Source organism: Chrysochloris asiatica, unplaced genomic scaffold (assembly GCF_000296735.1).
Source record: "Chrysochloris asiatica unplaced genomic scaffold, ChrAsi1.0 scaffold00181, whole genome shotgun sequence".
Taxonomy (NCBI): domain Eukaryota; kingdom Metazoa; phylum Chordata; class Mammalia; order Afrosoricida; family Chrysochloridae; genus Chrysochloris; species Chrysochloris asiatica.
This window is the reverse complement of record NW_006408699.1, coordinates 5,939,119-5,962,600: the sequence shown is the minus strand read 5'-3', so window position 1 is coordinate 5,962,600 and position 23,482 is coordinate 5,939,119. Positions and strand designations below refer to the sequence as shown.

The 23,482-nt window shown below is 37.9% G+C and overlaps 1 protein-coding gene across 4 annotated transcripts in view; it reads right to left on the bottom strand.

Annotated features, from left to right (window-relative positions):
* Positions 1–23,482, bottom strand: part of ACVR1C (activin A receptor, type IC) — a 137,791-nt gene that overhangs the window by 9,783 nt on the left and 104,526 nt on the right. For 2 of the 4 annotated variants that reach the window (XM_006872036.1, XM_006872039.1), the window contains 5 exons: positions 20,360–20,599; positions 14,548–14,778; positions 10,529–10,696; positions 8,851–9,007; positions 4,649–4,773 (listed from right to left, as the gene is read on the bottom strand). In XM_006872036.1, the coding sequence (XP_006872098.1) occupies positions 4,649–4,773; positions 8,851–9,007; positions 10,529–10,696; positions 14,548–14,778; positions 20,360–20,599 (921 nt within the window). The remainder of the gene's footprint in view (positions 1–4,648; positions 4,774–8,850; positions 9,008–10,528; positions 10,697–14,547; positions 14,779–20,359; positions 20,600–23,482) is intronic. The other 2 variants (XM_006872037.1, XM_006872038.1) reach the window with 2 other exon arrangements.

The window sequence follows — 23,482 nt, the reverse complement described above, 5'->3', positions numbered from 1 at the left end:
GTCATTGAGCCATAAAGAGTACTGTGAACTTGCCCAGGGTCACACAGCAAGTAACAGAGATCTAGAATTAAAATCCAGGTTTCGGGATTCCACTGTTCATGTTCGGCATCACTATAACCCTATTGCTTCTATAGATGACTTTAGCTTCCTGAATGCTTTACTATCTCTAACATGAATAAAAAAGAAAAAGTATGCTTTTTAACTCAAATATAATTTTAACCATTTAAGAATTTTATAAGGTACCTATGAGTTGAAGTCAATTTAATGGCAATGGGCTTAAGCTGAAATGTGCAAGGTTTCTTTGTTTAATTTTTTAAATAAGATTGATATAAAGCAAGTAAAGATGACAAGAGGTTTAATAAGAACAGTTCTTTTACTAAATGCTTACTGAATGCTATGGATCCAACTATGTGACCCAAACTTATGTGTTGTAAATCCTATGATCTATGCTTGTAGTTACAATATAATTGGGGATTGGGTTATCTTTGTTAAATTATAGTGATAGGATGAGTATATGCTGTATCTTGAGTCAATATTACGTGATATAAAAAGAGCAGCTAAGGACAAGCAAGCAAGCAGAGATGGGGGAAGACTGAGGCCAAGCCACCTGGAGATTTCTAAGGATCCAGGAAAAAATAAGCTGAAGAGACAAGACCTTACCACCAAAGCTGATAGAGAGAAGAAGGCTCACTCTAGAGCTGGCAACTTGAATTCACACTTCTAGCTGTTAAGTGCCTTCATGTCAGTTCTGACTTACAACAACCCTCCAACACCAGGACTCCACTATAGTGTAAGAAAATGCATTTCTGTTTCTCAAAGCCATCTACACCTAATATTTTTGTTACAGCAGCACTAGACAACTAAAACAGAATTTGGTACTGGAAGACTGGGGTGTGGCTTTAACAAATACCTACATGTGGAAGTCATTTGGGAATTAGGTAAAGGGTAGAGGCTGGTTTGGTGCTGTGGGTTAATGCGCTGGACTGCAAGGTTGGTTTGAACCACAAGGTCAGTGGTTCAAGATCACCAGCTGCTCCTCGGAAACCGTATACAGGGCTATGAGTTAGAACCGACTTGATGGCAGGCACTTAACAACAGCAACAACAACAGTAAAAGGATCAGCACTGGACTGCAAACCACAGGGTCAGCCGTTCAAATCCACCAGCTGCTCCTTGGAAACCCTATACAGAGTAGCTACGAGTCGGAACCAACTCAATAGCACTTAACAACAACAGCAATAGTAAAAGCCTAGCTTGCTTTGAGGAAACTGTTGGTAGATTTATTGACATCAAAGATAATTTTGGTGAGGGGTCAGAAGAAAGTGAGACAAGCTATAGATAAAGTCTCCATTGTCTTAGAAAATACATGCGGTTCCAGCAGCAGAATGTTGCCAGAAATGTGGATGTTAAATGTAATTCTGGTGAGGTTTTAAAAGGAAATGATGAATTGAGCAGCCGAGGACTCTAGACTCATGGAAAAAGAACAGCTGTGTGCTGGCGGCCAGGAAGCTAGCTTCCAAAATATGCCTGTGGTTGTTTAAATGACTATATATCTGCGTGTGTTTTTTTACTATATGCATTAGAGGGTAGACATGTGTTGACATGGGTGATGGGCAGACAATATATAACCGAAGGGAGATTGGCAGGGACACAGGGAGGAATGCAGTGGTTGGAGTGAATACAGGTAAATGCTACTAACTGTTGATACATGGAGGGGATTGCAACCATCTAATGAAGCAAAGTATATGATTTATGGAATGTGAAACTGATGATCTGGTCTATAAATTTTCACTCAATTCACAATAAAAAGTTTTTAAAAATGAAAATGAGGAGCATGTAAAAGAACAAGAGAAGAAGGGTGTTGTTTTTTATGCTTAAATTATGTTCAAAATGTTTGGACTTGTAAATGATGAACTTAATATCTTGCTAATGAGATTTCTAAGATTTTAAAGGTGCCATGCAGTTTCTCCCTATCACTTATAGTAAGAAGACTGATGGATCTAATCAACTACCATAGCAGAAATCCCATCATCTTAGACTGAAAGGGTCAGAGAGGATGAAAGGAAAGAAAACTGTCTGCCACTAGGAATCCTACAGGCAGGAAATAAATCAAAGGATTGTCCTTTGTTTTATCCCTTGAGCAGATCAGCAGATCTGTTAGAAGGAGCATTAGACGTAGAGTCTTCTCAGTTTCAAAGGCCAAGGTCTCCTGGATCTCAAACAGTGAGGTCACAGTCTCCTAGGTTTCTACATGTTGGAACATCTCCAACTTAACTCCAGAATGTGGAATTTGTTGTTAAGGTGTGCCAGGACAATAGTGCCACTGCACAAAGTGGAGAGGGTAGGGATGCCATGTTCAAGGGGCGGAAGAATGAAGTCTGCTAGATGGACTAGGAGAGTAGAGCTACCAAAGCTGATGGAACACAGCTGCCATCCCAGGTAGAGATGAATCCTAGGGTTGAGGAGTCTCCACACAGAACCCAGAAAAGTCTAGAGGGGAGGGCCATTGCCCAGATTATCTCAAAGAAGAGAGAATTATGTATAAATCTTGAGAGCTAATGTAAACTGCTCTGAAGGGTTTGGGATTTGGTTGGTGCCTTCTTTCCTCTCAAATTTCTCCCATTTATAATGGAAATGTCTACTATGAACCTGTTCCAAAATTGTACCTTGGAAACAATTTGTATTTTAAGCTTCACATGTTCACAGATGATGAGGAATTTCTGCCCCAGAATGGAATCCAATCAAAGTTTCATGCATATTTGATTTAGATAGTTCACAAAATGAAATTTCGGACTTTGAGTTGATATAAGACCTTGGGGATGATGTGATGGAGTGAACATGCTTTGAATGTGGCACAGACATGGATTTGGTGGGGGAAAGGGTGGAATGTTACTGATTAAACTGTGAACCCAATATGTATGAGTTGTAAATCCTAACCTTTATGCCTGTGATATAATACAATTGGAGAATGGACCATCTTTGTTATGTTAATTAGACTGGATTAGTGCAGGGTGTAGGACACACACTGAACCTCAATGACCATTAGAACAGCAAGGTCAGTGGTTCAAACTCACTAGCCACTCCTTGAAAACCATATACAAGATCACTATGAGTCAGAGCCAACTCAACGGCACTTAACAACAAGTGCAAGGTGTATCTTGAGTCAATCTCTTACAAAATAAAATATGAGCAGATTAGGGCATGCAAGCAAGCAGAGAATGGGGAAGACTGATGCCAAGTCACATGGAGAACCAGGAAACAAACTGAAGAGTCAAGGACCTCCCACCAAAGCTAACAATAAAGATTTCCTCTTAAGCCAGCATCCTAAATTCAAACTCCTAAAGTGTGAGAAAACAAAGTTAGGTTTGTAAAAGCTATTCATTTCAGTTATAACAGTACTAAATAACTCACACAAAAAGCAAACTTAGTACTAAAACCTTCACATGATTTAATTACTTCTTCATAATCCAAAGTGTCAGTTTTATTATGTTCATTTTACAGCTAATAAAAATACCTAGTGCTGTCAAGTTGTTTCCAACTCATAGTGACTCTACTGCCCTCAGAGGATTTTCAAGACTGAAAATCTTTATAGAAGCAGAATGGCACATCTCATAGAGTGGCTGGTGGATTCAAATTGCCAACCTTTCGGTTAGTGGTCCAGCATTTAACCACAACACTACCAGCTAAGCAACTTGTCTAAAGTCAAATGTTTAGGAAAAGACTTAACCCTAAATACTGTCTCATTTGCAAGTGCGAATCTTAAAGAATTTTCTAAAATCATTCAATGTTTTCTCCATTGAGACAATAATTTCATCAGACTTCACCTTTTGAATTTTCCCTCCCAATGTCTTTCTTTCATTATCTCTAAACTGGTAGAACAGTTGTTGTTAAGTGCCATCGAGTTGATTGCGACTCATAGGAACCCTATGTAGGGTTTTTGAGGAGCGGCTGGTGGTTTTGAACTGCGGACCTTGTGGTTCAAACTGACCTTGCAGTCTAGTGCTTCATCCCACAGCACCACTCCAGGATGGCAGTAGAGCAGTAGAAAGGCAGAAAACTTGTCTTTGCTCGCTTACCCCCTTCTACTAGCCCTCACACCCACTCATTGTCAAAGGAAAACAGAGCAGAAGAGGAAAACCCTAAGTAATAGAAGACTTCCAAGTTTTGTGGATTTGGCAAGAAATTTATCTTCTTTGGGTTTCAATTTCTGGTATAAGTTAGGGATACAGCTAATTACATGCAAATCCAAGTCCAATAATTTTTAAGAGCTTTGCAAAGTATCATCTGGGAATCAGAATTATCAGAAGAACTGCACACCCCTGTCCGTGCCCGAAGTGGTAATCATACTATATACATTTTCCAATGTTTGTTGCATGTTCCATTTTTGCTGCTTGAAAAATATCACCAATCATTATTTTCATAAATATTTAGAAATAATTTAATGTGCTACTTAGGGAAAAAAAAATAACAAATTAATGTGCTGCTTTTTAGAAAATCACAGCTTACACAGGAACTTGAAAATGTTTGAAGAAAAATGGAATTAAAAGGTAACAGAATTTTTCCATGAGCTTTTTGAAGCTCCCTCATATTTAGAGCACCAAGGAAAAGCAAACAAATATTTCCAAAGTCTTAAAAAGTCAAAGTCTTACCTCCAACTGAACACCTTCGGGCTATTTCCCAGTAAACCAGACCAAGGGAATAAATGTCAGCACGTTTGAAGGACTCAAAGATATTCACATTTATGGTATCATCAAGCATTTCAGGAGCCATATACCTTAAAAAACAGGTGCATTTCAGATTCTATGTATGTCTTTATAGCACATCATTAAAATACAATCTTAATAAGCCCTGGTGTAAGACATAAATTATGATGGCTTACATCAATTTTTACAGGTAGATCTAAGGCACTATAAAGTTAAATAATAAAATTGTTGAGTTGAACATCAATTAGAAAGCATTTTAAACTGAACCAGAGGTTAATTCCAGGCCTGAAGTGTCTCTAAGGGCCCTAGTCTCAGTGATTCCACCACTATTTACCAGATCAGTGCTATGGCAGGTGTGCCAGTAACCAAATACACTCATTGGGAAGTACAAGCCAGTGGGAAATTGAAAGAACAAAGCACTCAAAATAGGGGAATGAATTCCGTTTCCTTCAGTAGTTCATTCATTGCCATAGAAAGTTCCTTGAGGGTCACCACAAGCTTCTGTCAAGCAGATTCGGATGCATGGTGACCCCAGGTGTGTCAAAGTCCCACTGTGCTGTGTAGGGTTTTCAACGGCTGATTTTTTTGTAAGTAGATCACTAAGACTTTCTTTTGAGGTGTCAGTGGGTAAATTCAAACCTCCAACCTTTAGTTTAGCAGCCAAGCATGCTAACTGTTGTACCACCTAAAGTCTCCTCCTTGAGGGCAAAAAGTGTATTTTGTCATCATGGTATGTTCAGGACTCTAACACAGGAAGCATGGGTGGCACTTCAGAATAAGCACTGGACCCCAAGGTTGGTTTGAACCTTGTCATTGGTTCAAACCTACCAGCCACTCTTCAGAAACCCTATGCAGGGTCGCTATGAGTTGGAACCAACTCGATGACACTTAACAACAACAATAACACAGTGCTTGGCAGCATTCCTCAAATACATTTTCTTGAGTGACAATTTTATTACACATTAACGTTTAGAAAGGTGGAGCTTTATTTGAACAGTGTTAAATGGAAGGAATCTACAAGTCATGGAATCTGACTGGCGCCAGCTGATTTAGGAGATTTTGAGGAATTCCCAGATTACTCAAGCAAGGATTCAACACCCTCTCAAGGTCCTTTAATGTTTTGGAACCTCTGAGGGAATCTGGCATTCCATGCTTCCCTAACTGTATTTCATGCAGAGGTAAGTAAAGCTTTCTTTTTCCACGGAAAAGGAGTAAGATCCCTTAAGACAGTCCAGTCAAAATAAACTTCCCTGAAGTGTCCCTGGTGGTCTCATTAGTGTCCTCAGGAGCCAAGTGGAAGACTCACAGGACTATCCTGAAATCTCCAGAGACCATCTACAGCAGCTAAGAATTTCTGTTTTGTCAAGGAACTTTAAGGCCTCCAGGAAAATGTTTTGGTTGTCTCTGATTTTAAGTTCAAGAACCCAGGAATCATAGCACAGAGACAACAACTCAAATAAAAATTAAAAAATAGGAAACAATATGGATGTAACTTTCCCACAAACTGGACTTAACAACAACAACAAAATGCACCAAAAATCCTATTACCCATGTTGTTGTTGTCATTGAGCAGGGTTTGACTCATAGTGACTCTGTACAGAGTTTTGAAGGAGAAGCTGGTGAATTTGAATCAACAACCTGTGGTTAGCAGTCCATTACTTATCCTACAGTGCCACACCAGGGCTTCCAACATTGTTGTTGTAGCTAAGTGATCTTGAGACAGTTCCAACTCATAACAATGCTGAATAGGGTTTCCAAGGAGCAGCTGGTGGGTTTGAACTGCCGACCTTGTGGTTAGCAGTCGAGTTCATATGCTACAGCACCACACTAGTGCTTATGTGTCTATTCTAATGCATGTGTAATATGTTTTGTTTAAATCATGCTTGTTTCTTAGCTTTCAGAGATTCTTGAAAGAGGAAATTGTAAAACTATCTATTATCTTTTAATATACATCAGTTTGGGGGGGACCAAGGATAACTGTAACAATAGGTAAAAGCAGAAATTTTTGTATTGTTACACCATACTTATGGATATATATGGAATACTAATGGAATATAGGAGCTCTGGTAGCGTAGTGGTTACGAATCGGGCTGCAAACCTTAAGGCCAGCAGTTCGAAACTACCAGAGGCTCCGTGGGAGAAAGATGAGGCGTTCTGCTCCCGTAAAGATTTACAGCCTCAGAACCCCTGTACAGGGTTGCTATGGGTCGGAACTGACTCGATGGCACTTAACAACAACAACAACAATGGAATATAGGAACTCCTGCTGTGGCACTGTAGGATCAGCACTGAACTGTAGACCACAAGGTGGCAGTTTAAACCCATCAGCTGATCCTTGGAAACCCTCTATAGGGTCACAATGAGTTGGAACCGACTGGATGGCACTTGACAACAAGAAGAATGGAATATAATAGATGGTGGTGCTGTAGGGTAAGCACTGGACTGATAACCACAAAGGTAGCAGTTCAAACCCACCAGTCACTCTTCGCAGGAGAAAGAAGAGGTTTTCACAGAACACACTGTGTCACATGTGGTTGTTGTTGATAAGTGCCATCAAGTCCTTTCTGACTCATAGCTCACGTAAAGATTGACAACACCGTAAACCCTATACAGGGTTGCTGAGTCAGAACCAACTTGACAACACCTAACAACAACATATATATTTATTACATAAATTCTTTCATTTACTTGTTGTTGTTAAGTGCCGTCAAGTCGGTTCCGACCCATAGCAACCCTGTACCGGGTTTCCGAGGGTGTAAATCTTTACGGGAGTAGAAAGCCTCATCTTTCTCCCGCGGAGTAGCTGGTAGTTTCGAACCGCTGACCTTAAGATTTGCAGCCCGATTCGTAACCACTACGCTACCAGAGCTCCTTCATTTACTTAGTGATGCTGTATTTGTTATTTAGAGCACACAGACTTAGAACGATATGCTTGGGGTTTTGGTACGTTATTTTAATTTTTCAATGTAGTTTGGGTGAAAGTTTACAAAATAAATTGTCTTTCCATTCAAAAATACATACACATTTTGTTTCTTGGCATTGAATGGAGTCCCCACAATGTAACAGCACTATTTCTATTTCCTCCTTTGTCCTTCTTTGTTATCCTTTTCTGGCTTCTATACTTTATCATTGGACAAAAGCTGTCATTTTGATATCATGTGGCAGATCGTTATAAGGCATTTACCTTGTTTATAGGCTTGTCTATAGTTGGGCTGAAAACTGAACCTGGGTTGAGTTCAATTCTAGGCCTGAAGTGTGTCAACGGACCATAGTATCTTAGGGTTCTACAAGTATCTATCAGAACAGTAAGGTTGGTCTTTTTATTTTAAGTTCTGCTCCACAATTTTTCCCACTCTATCCAATACCTTCTATTGTGATCCCTTAGGACTATGTTTTCAAGTTCTGTTTTTAGTTCATTTTTGAGGTATAGAGGCTTTTATAGAGTTATACACAGAGTACCATGGATTGCCAAAAGAACAAACCGGTTTGTGTTGGAAAAGGTACAGCCAGAATGCCCCTTGGAGGCAAGAATGGAGAGATTTTATCTCTCATACTTCAGAGGACCAGTCTCTGGAGAAGGGCATTATGTTTGGTAAAGCGGAGGTCAGCAAAAAGAAGACCCCCAACGAGCTGGACTGACACCATAGCAAGAGCAATGTACTCAAGCCACCAACAATTGTAAGGATGGTGCAGGACTGAGCAGTGTTCTGTTCTGTTGTACGTAGAGTCAAAATTGACTCAATGGCACCCAACAACAACAACACTGCTAGTATCTTCTTTTCCAATCTGTAGGAAAAAACGCATTCACAGAATGTGGCACTATTAAAATAATGTATTACCATCTCTTCCATCATTCTGTACAGCAAAAATTCTATTTCTCTTTGCTTTGTAACTACTGTGCCCACTAATTCCTCAAGGACCTAGAGAAGATTTCTTGTTCTCTTGGATCTAATAATTTCTAACACAACCCCTCCATACTATATCCTAGAAATTCTTGCTTATTGGACAGTTATAAGTCTTATGGGTACTTACAAAGAATCAGACAATGAATTGTTCTACTCCAACACACATGGGGTCATCATGAGTCAGTCAACTTGATGGCAACTAGTTTTCTAAGTCTTATATGCTACTAAAGTAATTCATCTTACCTTTTGGTTCCCACTTTAGGATTCTGAGGTATATCAATAGTGTTCAATACTGAATCATGCTTCACAGCCAACCCTAAATCCGCTATGGCACACGTTTCACATTTTTTCACTAAGATATTCTTTGATTTTATATCTCGATGAGCAATAGCAGGTTTACCTATGAAGCATAGGAAATAATATTCATGCTTTTATTTCTTAAATGTTGAGTCTTTCAAAGAGGAATTATTTTTAAGATATGGTTCAGATGTCACCTCCTTAGAGAGTCTTACTTGATACCCCAAATATTCTCCATCAAAACACCCCATTGTGCTTTCTTTGTAGTTCTCTAGCTATCCAAATTATCTTGCTATTTATGTATGTGTTATCTGTTTCACCCAACTAGAGTGTACACTGAATGAGGACTGTGACTTTATCTTGCTCATCAGCATACTTCCAAGACTTAGAACACACTCTTTTGCAGTGGTTGCTGCTGATAAGTGCCGTTGAGTCAGTTCTGACTCATAGCAGATCCTGTGTAGGGTTTCTGAAGAGTGGCTGGTGAGTTTGAACCATCAGCCTTGAGGTTCAAACTGACCGTGTGGTCCAGTGCTTACACTACATGAATTAAAAAAGAATTACTATTTCAAATTTCTGCTACTCTAGACCAATCAGAGGGGTTTTTTTTGAGACCCTTCCCCAAATGCATATCTTTGTGAGATCAGATTTTCTTCATCCTCCAAAGAACATATTAGAAAAAATTAAATCAAGAAGCAGATATAAAAATCCAGGAATTACACAAATATGAAACAAAATTGTTATTTTCACTAAATTAGTTTTTGTACTGGGAAGCAAATGTTGAAAAAAAACTGTTATTTTAGTATTTAATTGGCTTATTATGGTTACTTTAAAAAATAAACATTTAAACAATTCTCAGTTCTCATTTCTACTTGGACAAATATTGCTGGATAGAATCCATATACACAAAATTATGGAGAGATTTTCAATAATTTTAAGAATGAATCCAAATTTGAGAATAATTGCCCTGCCCAAACTAATGACTTTCTTGTGTGAATTAACTCAATTAGAAAAGATATTGAGTATTATATGGCTTCAAAATACATGTACATATTTCATCCCAAGATCTTATTATACTTTCCACTAATATTCTTGAATCAAAGATAAACATTTAAATTATTGTATTCTCTGAATATAGGTGTTTACCACGCAGCAAGATCTCCCAGACACGTATGCTAAAGGACAAAGATGGAGTCACTAGGGATAAAACTATTACTATAGATAATAAGGAGCTCTCAATGGCACTTAACAACAACAACAGCTGGTAGCATAGTGGTTACAAATTGGGCTGTGAACCACAAGGTCAGCAGTTCAAAACTACCAGATGTTCTGTGGAAGAAAGATGAGGATTTCTGCTCCTGTAAAGATTGACAGCCTCAGAAACCCTGTTGCTATGAGTTGGACCTGACTCCATGGCGCATAACCATCACCACCACAGATACTAAACAAAATGGCTAGAGCTGGCTGAATCATGACAAAACCTTTTACTTTATAAAGTAAGTTCAGTTTTTCTTTCCATTGGTAATTGCTTGTGACAAACTAAAGTGTACTCAAACACCAAAATATAGCATAGTGTTTCTGTTCAGGCATTCAAGAAGAAAAAAATTAGAAGGGAGATAAATACCTTGTGTTCCAACAATTTCCATATGAAGGTGGGCCAGACCACTGGCTATTGAAAGTGCTAATTTGATCATTCCAGTCCCTGTCACTATGCTTCTATTCAAATAGTCATATAAGGAGCCCTGTTCATGATACTCAGATACAAGCCAAAGTTGAGTCCAAGTTCCATTATCTAGCAGGAAAAAAAATTGTGATAAAAATACATACAACACAACATATACCAAGCCAACAGATTTTACAAGTCAGTGACATTAATTACATTAATCATGTGCAACCATTACCCATATCCATTGCCAAATTAGGAAAAAATATATATATTTTGAAATGAATATATGAGGGTTCTTCAAAAAGTTGCTAAAAAATTCCATTAATCTTTTCATTCCATTTTTCTATGACCTTTTGAAGCATGTCTAAGAAATTAATGCCAGTGGTTTAACTTAATTTATGTTGGAACAAAGCAAAAGTGATAATATAAGCAGTGTACATTAGTAAAGTAAAAATCCTCAATGAATTCCTGAAGAAGTTGACATATTATTGTTGTTGTTTTGTGGGCTGTCAGGTTGATTCTGTCTCCCAGCAACCCTGTAAGACAGAGTAGAACTGCTCTGTAGGATTTCCAAGGCTGAACTCTTTCTGGGAGCAGGGCACCTAGTGCATTCAAGGTGCCAACCTTTCAGTTAGTAGCAGACTATTGAACCACCAGGGCTCCTTCTTGATGCATTGTTGTTGTTAAGTGCTGCCCAAGGGGTTCCAGCATAGAGTTTCCAAGGAGCAGTTAGTGAGCTGAAATTGCCAATCTTGTGGTTCAAACCAATTTTGCAATCCAGCATATTAACCCACAGCACCACATGAGAGACACCTCTTGATACATTGGTGGTGGTGGTTATGTGCCGTAGAGTTGGTTCCAACTCATAATGAGCCCGTATACGGTTTCCGAGGATGTAAATTTTTACGGGAACAGAAAGCCTTATTTTTTCCCATGGATATTCTGGTAGTTTCGAACTGCTGACCATGAGATTAGCAGTATGACTCGAAACCTAGATTACCAGAGTTCCATCTTGATACATTAAGAATCATAATGATACTTTTTATTATGATACTCTTTGTTGCTAAGTGCTGTTGAGTTGGTTCTGACTCATAGTATAAGACTTCTAAGGAGCAGCCTTAGGGTTTGAACTGCTAACCTTGTGGTTAACAGTCCAGTGTTTATACTATAGCACCACACCAGGAGTCCATCATAGCTATACGAAGCTATAAAGCAGAGATTATAGTTACTAAACAACTCCTTTTTTTTATTTCCTATATATTAGCAGCATCTATGGATTCAAGAGTGGCAACAATAGTGAGGTTGGCCCAGTATTGGACAGTGTTTTATTCTGTTGTGCATAAGGTCACTATGAGTCGGTACCAACTCGATGGTACCTAACAACAACAACAGATTAGTATCTGCAGGTAATAGTAGCTATATGACAGGAGAAAACACATGAGGGATACACCGAGGCTCATTGCTGTTACAAATTATTCTGAGCTTTTAAGAAAGATTGTACCAATAGAAATCAGAAATATAACAAATTTACACAAAAGATTATTACTCTCAAAAAAGTTCTAAGATTCTAGAATGTTCATGCCATTCACGTTTATATTAAGATTCAAATACAACTACTAGATATTTTCATAAATTTCCTTGATTTAACTAAAAATTAATCCAGTTCATAAAATACTTTTATCAGAAGAGAAATTAGCCTAAAACTTTTTAGATTTAGCCTTTGAGTAAAGTATAATAATGCAAGGCAGTCCTGACTACTTCCGACACTATGGGAAAATAATCCATAATGAACATTTGCTAAAAACATTTTCTGCCAAGTGTTTTATATATGAGCTGTTCGTTATTCAAATATTTGATTTCCAAGGCCAGGAAGTAATAAAACATCCTAGAATGGCAAAAGTCAACTTATAAGGATAAAATTCACTAATGAGTTGACCACATACAAATTTAAACCCTACTCAGACCTCTTTCCCTCTTTGGCACCAGTGACTATCTATGATTTCACATCAATGCCTTTACCAGGCAGAGACTAAAAAGTGAAGCTGTAAATCTTGAAAAAAATATAGGCTTTTGTGAAGATGAAAGCAATGTTTGATACCATTTGTAATCACACACAAAGTCACTGACAAGTAAGGATGTGATAAAGGTAGATCAATTAAACTAAGAAAAAAAAACAAACATCAAAGATTATCTGAACTCTCTTGTACACATTATTTTATAATCCAATAAATATTGTGATTAATTCAACCCATCAAGATTGTCCATTTTGCCATAGCCACTTCTGCTTTGGCAGCACTGTGAATTAATCTGAACATACAAATTCAGCTTTGAGCTGTAGGTAATTCAGTCCATTTTTGGTAGGGAAAAGAAAAAGTTTATAATAGTTGAATGAGAAATGTTTCATTTTCAATAGTCTACATTATTTTCAAAGTAGACGTAATCAAAAATGTGAGAGAATCCATATTTTAGTTCAACTTGACTTTATTCATGTACTTCCTAACCCTACCAAGTCAGGTGTAAAATATCCTCAGCAAACATAATCATGGTCAAAATGTACTTTGTCATCTATTTAGCAATGAACAATTTTATCAACTTTATATTAAATAAAAATCACTGTGTTTTGAATTTTCCCAGGTAAGACCTCATCCATGATTTTCACAAATCATTTTTTCAACCTTTTAAAACAGAGGTTACAATCTCCATCTCAACAGAGTTCGTGTTTACTACTGTTTTGAGTAAGTAAGAAAATAAAATCCATAAATGGCTGGATTGAATTTTTCTTGCTTTTACTCCTTGATTCCCTTAGAAAAAGTCACTAATGAATAGCTAAATAAGTAAAAGCTATGAAAAGGAAAGAAGAAGTAGAGGACAAATAATCCACATATTTTCTATTCAACCCCTGATTACTCAGGGATATATATACTATTTTATGAAAACTGATTTAAATACCATAAAGTTAATGCTTTGTCATGCTTCATGAAACTCAAAAAGCAATACTGTTAAGGATTATTAATGTTCAACCTTGAGAAATAAACTAGGCACAAAGTAACATTAGTAGAAATTTCTCTAAAATCATCTTGCTTACTGCCACTCTAACACAAGCTAAAGAGATAATGTTCATAGAAAACTTGAGTCATGGAAATGAAACCTGTTATAAAGAAGGGAAACACAGCTTTATCAAGGGTGAATTCTCAGCTGATATGTCTGTTCCAGCTAATAAAATATTGAAATATTTCTCTCTTGGATGGTAAACAGCTTCTAGTTAAACCCTTCAAATGACACTCCTTTGCCCAATACTCAATCCAACTCCTTCCTCCCACTCACCCTTCTGGATACCTCCAGATTAACTCATGACCCAGTAACTAAAGGGTTCAAGTCTAACCTGGCAGTTTCTCCTGGGCTCTGCTCCAGCTCAGCCTTCTGTTCTGATTGGTTCCTACACCACGTGAGTCATCAAATATTTTAAATATCCACCTGGTCACACCTCAGAAACTCTATACAGGATTGTTATGAGTCAAAAGACTCAACAGAACAACCAAGTTGTGGTTAACTACCCTGGAGTTGGTACTTAACCAACTCATAGCAATCATGAATAGGATTTCCGAGGAGCGGCTGGTGGGTTTGAACCACTGACCTTGAAATTAGCAGTCCAGTGGTTATACTACAGCTCCATACTAGGACCCCTACATGATTTCATATGAGACGTTTGCACTGCTTTATTGTCTGGCTACGTACATTTATTTTTAGAGAGGAGAGATGCATTTTCTCTCCACAACAAGGAAATTAGACTTTTAAGCAGACTTTACAAGGGGCTTCAAAAAGTTCATGGAAAACTTCCATCATCTTTTAGTTCCATTTTTCCACAAACTTTTTGGCATCCCCTCATATTAAAGCAAAGAGATTATTTTATTTACACTCATTTGATAACAGACATAAAGCATGATTTCTTGCTAGACCCAATTAGATTTAAAATATACCTTTGTTGTCAGCAGCAATGAAGCCAAGGATGTTTTCATGTCGCAACATAACCGTCTGATAAATTTCTGCCTCACGAAACCAAGATCTTTCATCTCTGGAGGAGAATATTTTCACAGCCACATCTTCCCCACACCATCTTCCATGCCACACCTCACCAAATCTACCCTTCCCTACGATTTCCTGAAGTACAATCGTCCTTGCAATTGTTCTTTGAACCAACAGAGGTAGACCTAAGCACAAAAAAGGCAGAATGGGTGATAAAAATAAGTAAGAGCCAGGAAAAACAAGCAAACAAAAAGAATTGTCATGGTGAACACTAAATTTGCTTTAAAAGATGTAAGCAATTTAATAATGCTACTAATTTTGATGGCATTTGCATAGTTACACCAAACTTTCATTACCAAATCAAAAAGTAATACTTCAATTTCTTAATTTGAAAGTATCTTCTAATATTCAAAAGTAAAAACTTCTTAAACAACCTGTGGATGTCTGATTTTCCAAAATTGCTCACACCTCCTTGATTTGCCTACCAAAGGCAGTCAGGTTTACACAAGAGGGTAAAAAACCTGCTAGACACTAGAATAGTGTCTGGTTCCTAGTACAACTGGTAGGACAAACGAATACCTTGTGAGTGTTCTTTTTCAACACCAAAATAAAGCCAGAAAGTGAAGAATAAAATTTAAAGGTCAAGTGAGGCATTGATGTTACATTAAACATAAGATGTAATCATGCTGTTGTTGTTAAGTGCTGTGAAGTCGACTCATAGTGACTCTGTATAGGGTTTCCAAGGAGCAGATTGTGGGTTTGAACTGCTGACCTTGTGGTTTGCAATCTAGTGCTAACTATAAAATAAATATTTTGCCTGATTAAAAAAAAAAAAACTTCAAAGAAGAAATATTTTGAGTACATGCAATATGTTTGTTTATATTCTTTGAACCAATAGCTCCATTTCTAGAATTCTACCATAAAGATTTAATGCAAAATGCAGAACAAAAACATGTCAATAAATTATCATAGTTACAGGAAAAGGGTCAAATAATAGAAAAATTGTGGAATCTATTGCAGAGATTAAGAGAACAAATGAAACAGACCGAAGTTCACATTTCAACTGTGCCATGTGCAAGCTGAGAAATCATGGGTAAGTTATTGAACCTCTCTGAATTTCACCTTCCTCATTTGAAAACATGGAGATAGTAACATTATGTGTCTCATAAGGATGGGGTGAGAATTAATAAGGCAATCAAAAGAATGAGATGATGCATGTTAAGGACCGATCACAGTCTACAAATCACATGCTCAATCATGCTTAGTCCATACTGTTGAGTTACAGGAGTCAGTTGGAGGCAGTAATGATGTAGCTTATGAAGAGGCATTTTTTAATGATAAGGGAAAATATGCTTACTATAATGTTATAATAACACAGTACATTTTACCCATATAAATCAATGTATTTAGTTTTTAAATATGCATTAAAAAAAGGCTGAAAGAGAAATATGCTAAATGCTATGATGGCTATTTCTATCTGGCAGCATCAGAATAAATTATGATTTTTTTCTACTTTTCTACATTACCTACAGTTCCACAATGGGTATTTACTACTCATATAAGCAGCGGTAAAATATTTAAGGAAGTTGCCATATAAATGTATTCTAAAAAGCCATGTTTTGTCACTGTACTCAGATGGCCAGAACCCCTCATAACAACAATCCTATAGCTCCTATGGGCTTTAATTCCTGACCCTAAAATAGGATACTATATTTTCAGATATTCCCTTCTTCGTGCGAACTACGTACTATGGTTTCAGAAGCACAGACTGTAAATGTATTGTTATGGTTCCCAACAATTAGTCACAAAGGCCTAGAGTCAGAAAGGTCTTTTGAGATCATTGGGTTTAACTATATCATTTGAGAGATGAGACAGCTGATGCCTGACAGCAATCTGAGACTTGTCTAGGCTTATACTTTTAATTGGAGTCCTGGTGTGGCGCTGTGGGTTAATGCGCCAGACTGCAAAGCCATTTGAACTGCAAGGTTGGCGGTTCAAGTTCACTAGCTGCTCCTTGGAAACCCTTGGAAATACAGGGTCACTATGGGTCCGAACCAACTCGATGGCACTTAACAACAACAACATACTCTTAATTGGAGGTCGACCTAGAACTGAAAGCCTGCTCTCAGTCATAGCACTTGCCTGCTCAGTGGATATGAATGCAGCCCTCCCCTGTTGGGAAGAATTCTAATAACAAACTATAAAATCAGCTATTTATGTAGGCTACAGTCAATTTTTTCTAATCAACCACATACTAAAGTTATACTGTCTTCAATATGTTGATTACCTACTAATTATTAGGTCCAATCAATCAATCAATCAATTAACACATACACATAAATATGAGGAGACTTCAAAAAGTTTATGGAAAAATTAAATTAAAAATGAAATTTTTCCATGAACTTCTTTACATCCCCTTGAACACACACACACACAAACACTGTGTAAGTATTACCACCATCTCCATCAACAAAAAAGAACTAGAAAAGGCAGTGTTTTCAAACTGCAGATTGATCAAGCACACGGTCAATGCTGCAGATCAGGGACAAAGAAAGACAACATCCAATAAGGTACTAAACACACCAATTAAGTTGAGATGGTAAAACTCAGTGAAAGCTGCTTCAGTATCTCATTCAAAGCAATCACCCAAAACTAATCTGATTAGTTCTTTTGTTACACATTTAGAAATTTCATTTGAAGATAGATGGATTTTGCTTCTCCTTTTATGTTTATTTTGATTTTTTTTTTTTTTTTTAACCAGGAGTATAAAGTTGATGCCTCGCTTATGGAAAGGCATCTTTTTGACACCATCTGTCAGAACTTTTGTCTCATAAAAGGAAAACAGCAAGCTGCTCAATATCTCAGAAGTCACTTTAAAAGAGAGTCTAAACAACAACAACAACAAAAAAGCAGCCCACTTTCCATTCTTGTATGAAGTATATATCTTTGAAATGTGTCCATGACCAGGTCAGAAACAATCTTTATAATTTGTGGTTGTCACCTTCTGACAGCATAGCCTTACTTTTAAGGTTATAGACAAGGGAAAGCAGAGAGAAGCACAACTGCCTGATTTCCATCCATATGCTGTGGATGGATCCAGTCTTTCTTTGATTTTCAAAACTCAGGCTATCAGCTACTGTCAAACATGGACCTAGCTTTGGAAAAAAAAACTACTAGAATTATTTCAGATTAATCCGTCAGGAATCATCCATGTTTGGACATACTTACTATTGTCATTTTACAAGAGATCTCATAGTAATTTAAAAAGGTAAGATTTCAGCACAATCAATAAATTCAGATTTCAGCCTAAAGGTGCAAAAAAATGTTACCATTAATTTATTAATATTATTATATTATTATTATTTTATGCCATGACTTATGACTACTTTCCTAAACTAAGTATTCAATCTTCAGTTTTAAAATCTCTATCACTTTTATCTGAAAGGGAAATTTCTGGTCATCTTCAAAACATATATGGAGTAACTACAAAATCAACATTTCTATCTTGTATCACCAGGTGAACCAAAGTGTTCTGGTGGAGATAAAATAGGTTCAATCATTTGAATCTTCAAAATGAAGTATATACATTTTCAGGATACTTGGCATGGATTTTAGCTCTGTGCCCATAAGCCATATCTAGAATGTAGCCAGTCAACAAGAAATTAGGGTACGGTGGTGCTCAAAATTCAATATTCAAAGAAGGAAAGATTCAGAACTCTCCTTCTTTAAATATTGAATTTTGAGAACCACCGTACCCTAATTGACCGAATGTACCCAAACAAGCTTCACTTTTCAAGAAAGAAAGACAGTTGTCTAACCAATAATTTAATGTTGATTCAAGTTTTATAAACTTTGCCATTTGGGTATTTTCTTTCCAATATTCCTCCTTTGAAAATATACAATCTAATTTTTGCAGTGATGTAAAATTTACTAGACTTTGGTCAGGTCAATGAGATGGCAGATAGCATTGTCCCTAAAAGCAGCAAAAACTCTGGGACTCTTCAGATGGCATAATTCATCTTCTCTTTTCCAAAGAAAATTTGAGAGTCCAAAGATTCCTCTTGTTGAATATGATACTCATATAAATATGGTCCTGATCAGGGCTTCAAATTGGTTCATTATGGTTTGAACCCCTGCTGGGAATTTCATTTCCACCCCTGGGAGTCCTGGTGTAGTGTCGTAGGATAAAGCACTATACCGCAAAGTCGGTTTGAACCACATGGTCAGTGGTTCAAGCTTACCAGCTGCTCCTTGCAAACCCTTAAAAGGGCTGCTATGAGTTGGAATTGACTACAAGACACTTAATAACAATGACAATATAGGAGTACTGAATCAGAATCTACATTTTAATAAGATCTCCTGTCATTTTTATAAATTCACAGGAGATCCCCAGGGATCTTATTAAAATATAGATCCTAATTTAGTATATTTAGTGTGGAAATGCAAATTGTCAGCAGGAGATCAAACCAGAATGAACTGGTTCAAAGGCCAACTCCCAAAACAATGGAGGCACCACGCCCAAGCTGTGCTCCTTTGTCATCTGACTTCATTAATTTTGCCTTCACAGATGTGCAGCAGATTAAGCATTGGGATGCTCTGCTCCCACAAAGAGTTACAGTCTCAGAAATTCTCCGGAGCAGTTCTACTATGTCCTGTGGAACACTATGAATGGGAATTAACTTAACAGCAGACGGTAGTGGGTTAAAGAACATTGGTGTGTGAGTTGCCCAAAAATCTGTTTGGGGTGATAATCATTAAAGATTCTCCTAAAGTACGGGGTTCCTGAAGTAACTTATTTCCACTCACCCTAGTCCACAGTTCTGCAACATTGTATGTTGGTTAGTTTTCGGGAAATATATATGAGAGACTAGAATCCCCTTCACTTTCAATAATTTTTTATTATAAAGAAATGCCTGCTCTGTCATCTGAAATAACAACAACAACAACACAGCTCAAATGCCCTGTGCTTTCAGCCATAATATAGCCTGCCACTTTGAATTGCTTCAGCAGATGTCCTAGGGTTCAATTAAAGAGGAAGATAGTTACCACATAACCCTAAACTGGAGAAAGATGAGGCTGTCTGCTCTCGTAAAGATTTACAGCCTCAGAAACCCTGTGCAGGGTCACTGTGAGTCGGAACCGACTCCACTGTATTTAACAACAACAACAGCAGGATATCTATTCTGCTTCTTTGTATCTTCCATTTCTATGCTTTATTCAAGCTTGTTCTTGATTTTATTCTCAGATTAACTCTGTGATAACTTCACATATCCCAGAGATGCCAGCAAATTCTGAAGATCTTCACAGCCACAAGAAATTGTGTTCAAAGAACACTTCTTTGCTTAACTAACAACTTTTCCCAGAATTCAGTAGGCTTGTGCTCCTACAGCATTACTGAGAGAACTATGATGATTACTACTACTAACCATAACTGGGTGGGGAAGAGAAATTCCATTCTTGTTGTATCAGTAAATTCTGAAAGAGTATGAACATGAGAATTTGAGTGCCTAAAAGCACAAAAAACAAATGATAAGACTTAATTCTTCCTAGGCCATGACAATGTTTTCTCTTCATCAACTCCTAAACAAGTTTTCCACACCAGAATTTACCATGCACTGTATCAAGAATTTTTTTTTAATGGATTTCATTACATTTGGGCCCTTTTATCTTTAAAAATTTAATAATAATAAATAAGCAAAAACCAACCTTTTGATGGATTTTTAAATAAGACTTGCCTTACTTAAGAAATGAACAAACGGTGCATACCAGAGCCAGATCCCGAGGCAGTCACGTCATAAATCAGATCTTTAAGAGTTTTTCCAGCATTGACTAGATTGCATTCAGAGAGTGGTTCCTCCACATTCTGTCTCTTTTTCTTTCTGTATGTGCACTGCCGACCTTGGCATGTCCATATAGTTAGCATTGCCACTACAGACAAGAGGCAAATGGGCACAGTGATAACAATGGTCAATTCCATGGGTCCAAGTCTGGGGACATTTGGTGATGCTGCAGTTAAAAAAAGAAAGAACATGATCACAAATCCACCTGTTTAAAATATGTTCAAAAAACAGGGTATACCCGTCATCAAGATTTTACATCTATACTGGGCATCTTAGAAAATATGCTCTTATATTAATTGGTTAGCTCTGTGATCTAAGCAAACAGGGGCAAAAAAGTTGATGTTAGGCTGCAGATAGGAATGGTTATGCCAGGTGATGATGGAAAACAGAATTAAGATTGTGAAAAAGCATAAGCAAATGGGATCAAATTTAAAACTTGCAAAGCATTTGACACTTTTCTGTTATTTTCTTCCCATTGTTCAGCAGTTCATTCTTGGAGCACATTCATTCACTCAATCATTTATGCCGTAAATAAATGAGCTCTTGAAATGTGTTCCTATTCCAGGTGCTGGAACTATAGGATTGAGTGAAAGCCCAAATCCCTGCTTTCACAGAATTATGTTCTCATACAAAACAGGGAGAACGTAATATACAGTCAACACGGGATAAGTGCTATGAATAAATGTATAGGAGAAAATAGAGATCAGGAGTGATAGGAGGATGCAACTTTTGAGAGAGTGATAAGGAAATGTTATCTGGGAGATGTCTGAGGGAAACAAGCAAGCAGGAAAAGCAAGTGCAAAGGCCCTGAGGTGGGACCCTACTTGACTCCTCTAGAGTGAGCCTACAGTATCGTAAAGGAGGGAAAACATAGAAGGAAATGGGGTTAGGGAGGGAAAAAATAAATTTAAAAAAAGATCATGTAAAGTCTTGTAGGCTAAGAGAAGGACACTAAACTTTTGTATAGAAGTTGTTGCAGAGCTTTCAGTAGAGGAAAGACAGAATCTAACTTTCATATAAATGGCTGCTGTGTGAAGAATAGACACTAGGGGCTCAAGTATAAAAGCAAAGGACCAATAAAAAACCAAATGCAGTAACCCAGTGAGGATGAGGGTTCTAGATGATTTACCTAAAATAGCACTTCCTGCCATCTCCATTCACACTTGTTTTTAAATGTTTTATTGTGATTTATGTGATAGTTTACATGGAAGAACATTAATTTTACATTCATCCTATCGCATATTGTTTCATTGTCATGGTTGCAATCCCCTGTATGCATCATCAGGCAACCAAAGGGTATACCCTACAAGCCTGCCCCCCAGTCATCAGCACACAGCCCCTCTCCTTCTCTGGGTATAAAGTTCCCAGTTGCTCCATCTCTCCACATCATCATCTCTGCCTCCATCTCAGGCATCACTGCTTCTCTGGGTAGGGTCCCGCTCTCTGCTCTTCTCCCTTGATGGTCCCAGGGACCTCCGCTCCTAATTGCAAAGTTAATCACTCCCCTCCTTACTACAAAACATCTACATTTATATTTCCAAACCTCACAATAAGTCCTGATAACAATTATTCACTATTGTATCACAAGAGACCTATCCACATTTCCTTTCCTCAGGCCGGCATAGACAGATTGGATACTACTCAGTGGAGATTCTATCTTCCTCCACATGCTCTGGATCTAGGTTCCCTCTTGAAAGCTTGCAAGCCAGTCAGTTCTTGCCTTTGTAACCAACCCCAAACAAATTTGGGTTGCCAATGTCCAAGTTGCCCATCATTGTCTACTCTGTGTATGGAGGGGGTGGGAATGATCCTTGCTGTAAAGATTTTTTCCCTAGGTCAAGTTCATCACATTTTATCAGATTGCTCTCTTTTTCCTCTTCTTTCTTCTTCTAGTTGAGTTCTGATCATCCAGTCATTGAAGCCAGGTTAATTGGGTATTATCTGCAAGTGTGGGTGTTCTTGTGCATATGCCCTCTCTTCTTATCAGCTGGATGCCTCACTCTCCTCTCTAGTCCTCTGTGGCTATGTCACTGACTATGGGCCCAAAAGTCCCCAGGTCTTGCCAACTGCTGGCCAACCAGTTCTCCACCCGTGTTCAAAGGAATCTATTGAACATTGTAGGGTTTAGCTCACAGCTTCATTGTTGTTTTTCCGTCACTTTCCCCCTTATTAGTGATGAACATAGTCACCAGTGAGAGCATGTATTCCCATTGAGTCTTAGTCTTGGAAGGGGTTTGCTCTGAGGAGACCCGACCACTTGCCTTAATGTCTCCTGGGCAGGCATCATGCTTGTTTTTGTAGTAGTCAGACGGACTGCCATTATTGTTTTATATTTTTCCTGTCAGTCTTCTACAGGAAGTATCTTCTGTTCTTCTAGCTGCTACAGGCTGGTCTGCTTGTCCTTTCAAGTGGAAATTTCCCACCTCAGAAGATTCTAGATGCTGTTCAGGATTTCACCTATAGTCTTATGTAATGCAGAGGCTTCACAGAAAGCCTCCTTCACTGGGCATGTTGTAGCCCCATTTTAGGTATTCCAATCAGTTATAGGCAGAAGACTGACTTACAAGCTTTCTATGGTGATATTTCTGGCTATTCCTTTATCTTCCTTCCAAGTGTCTATTTTATAAAGGTATGCCAGGGAAACCAAGATTCAAAGGACATTCAAGCATCTTAACATTGTTTCCCCCTTTTCCCCATTCCAACCATGTCTCAATCCCTGTATCCCAGAGCCCTGTTGTTCCAAGGTTGTGCATACATCATTATTTACCTCTGTCCCACTTAGCCCATGCAAACCTACCTAATTGTTTCCCATCTGCTTTGTTCTTCCATTCCCCTCACCCTTCTTGTATATTGACCCCCTCCCCAGCACCCAAACTATCCTGTGTCTATTCCCTGCCCTGTGCTCCACCTTCCCTTCCCTCCCCTCCCCCCATCCCCCACATCCCAGCAACCAGCAAAGAACCCTCCCCCACCCTTTAGTATGGGTTCTTTCTCTTAGTCTTTTACAGTATCCATTCACATTTTACAGTCTTTTCCTTAATTGTTTTAG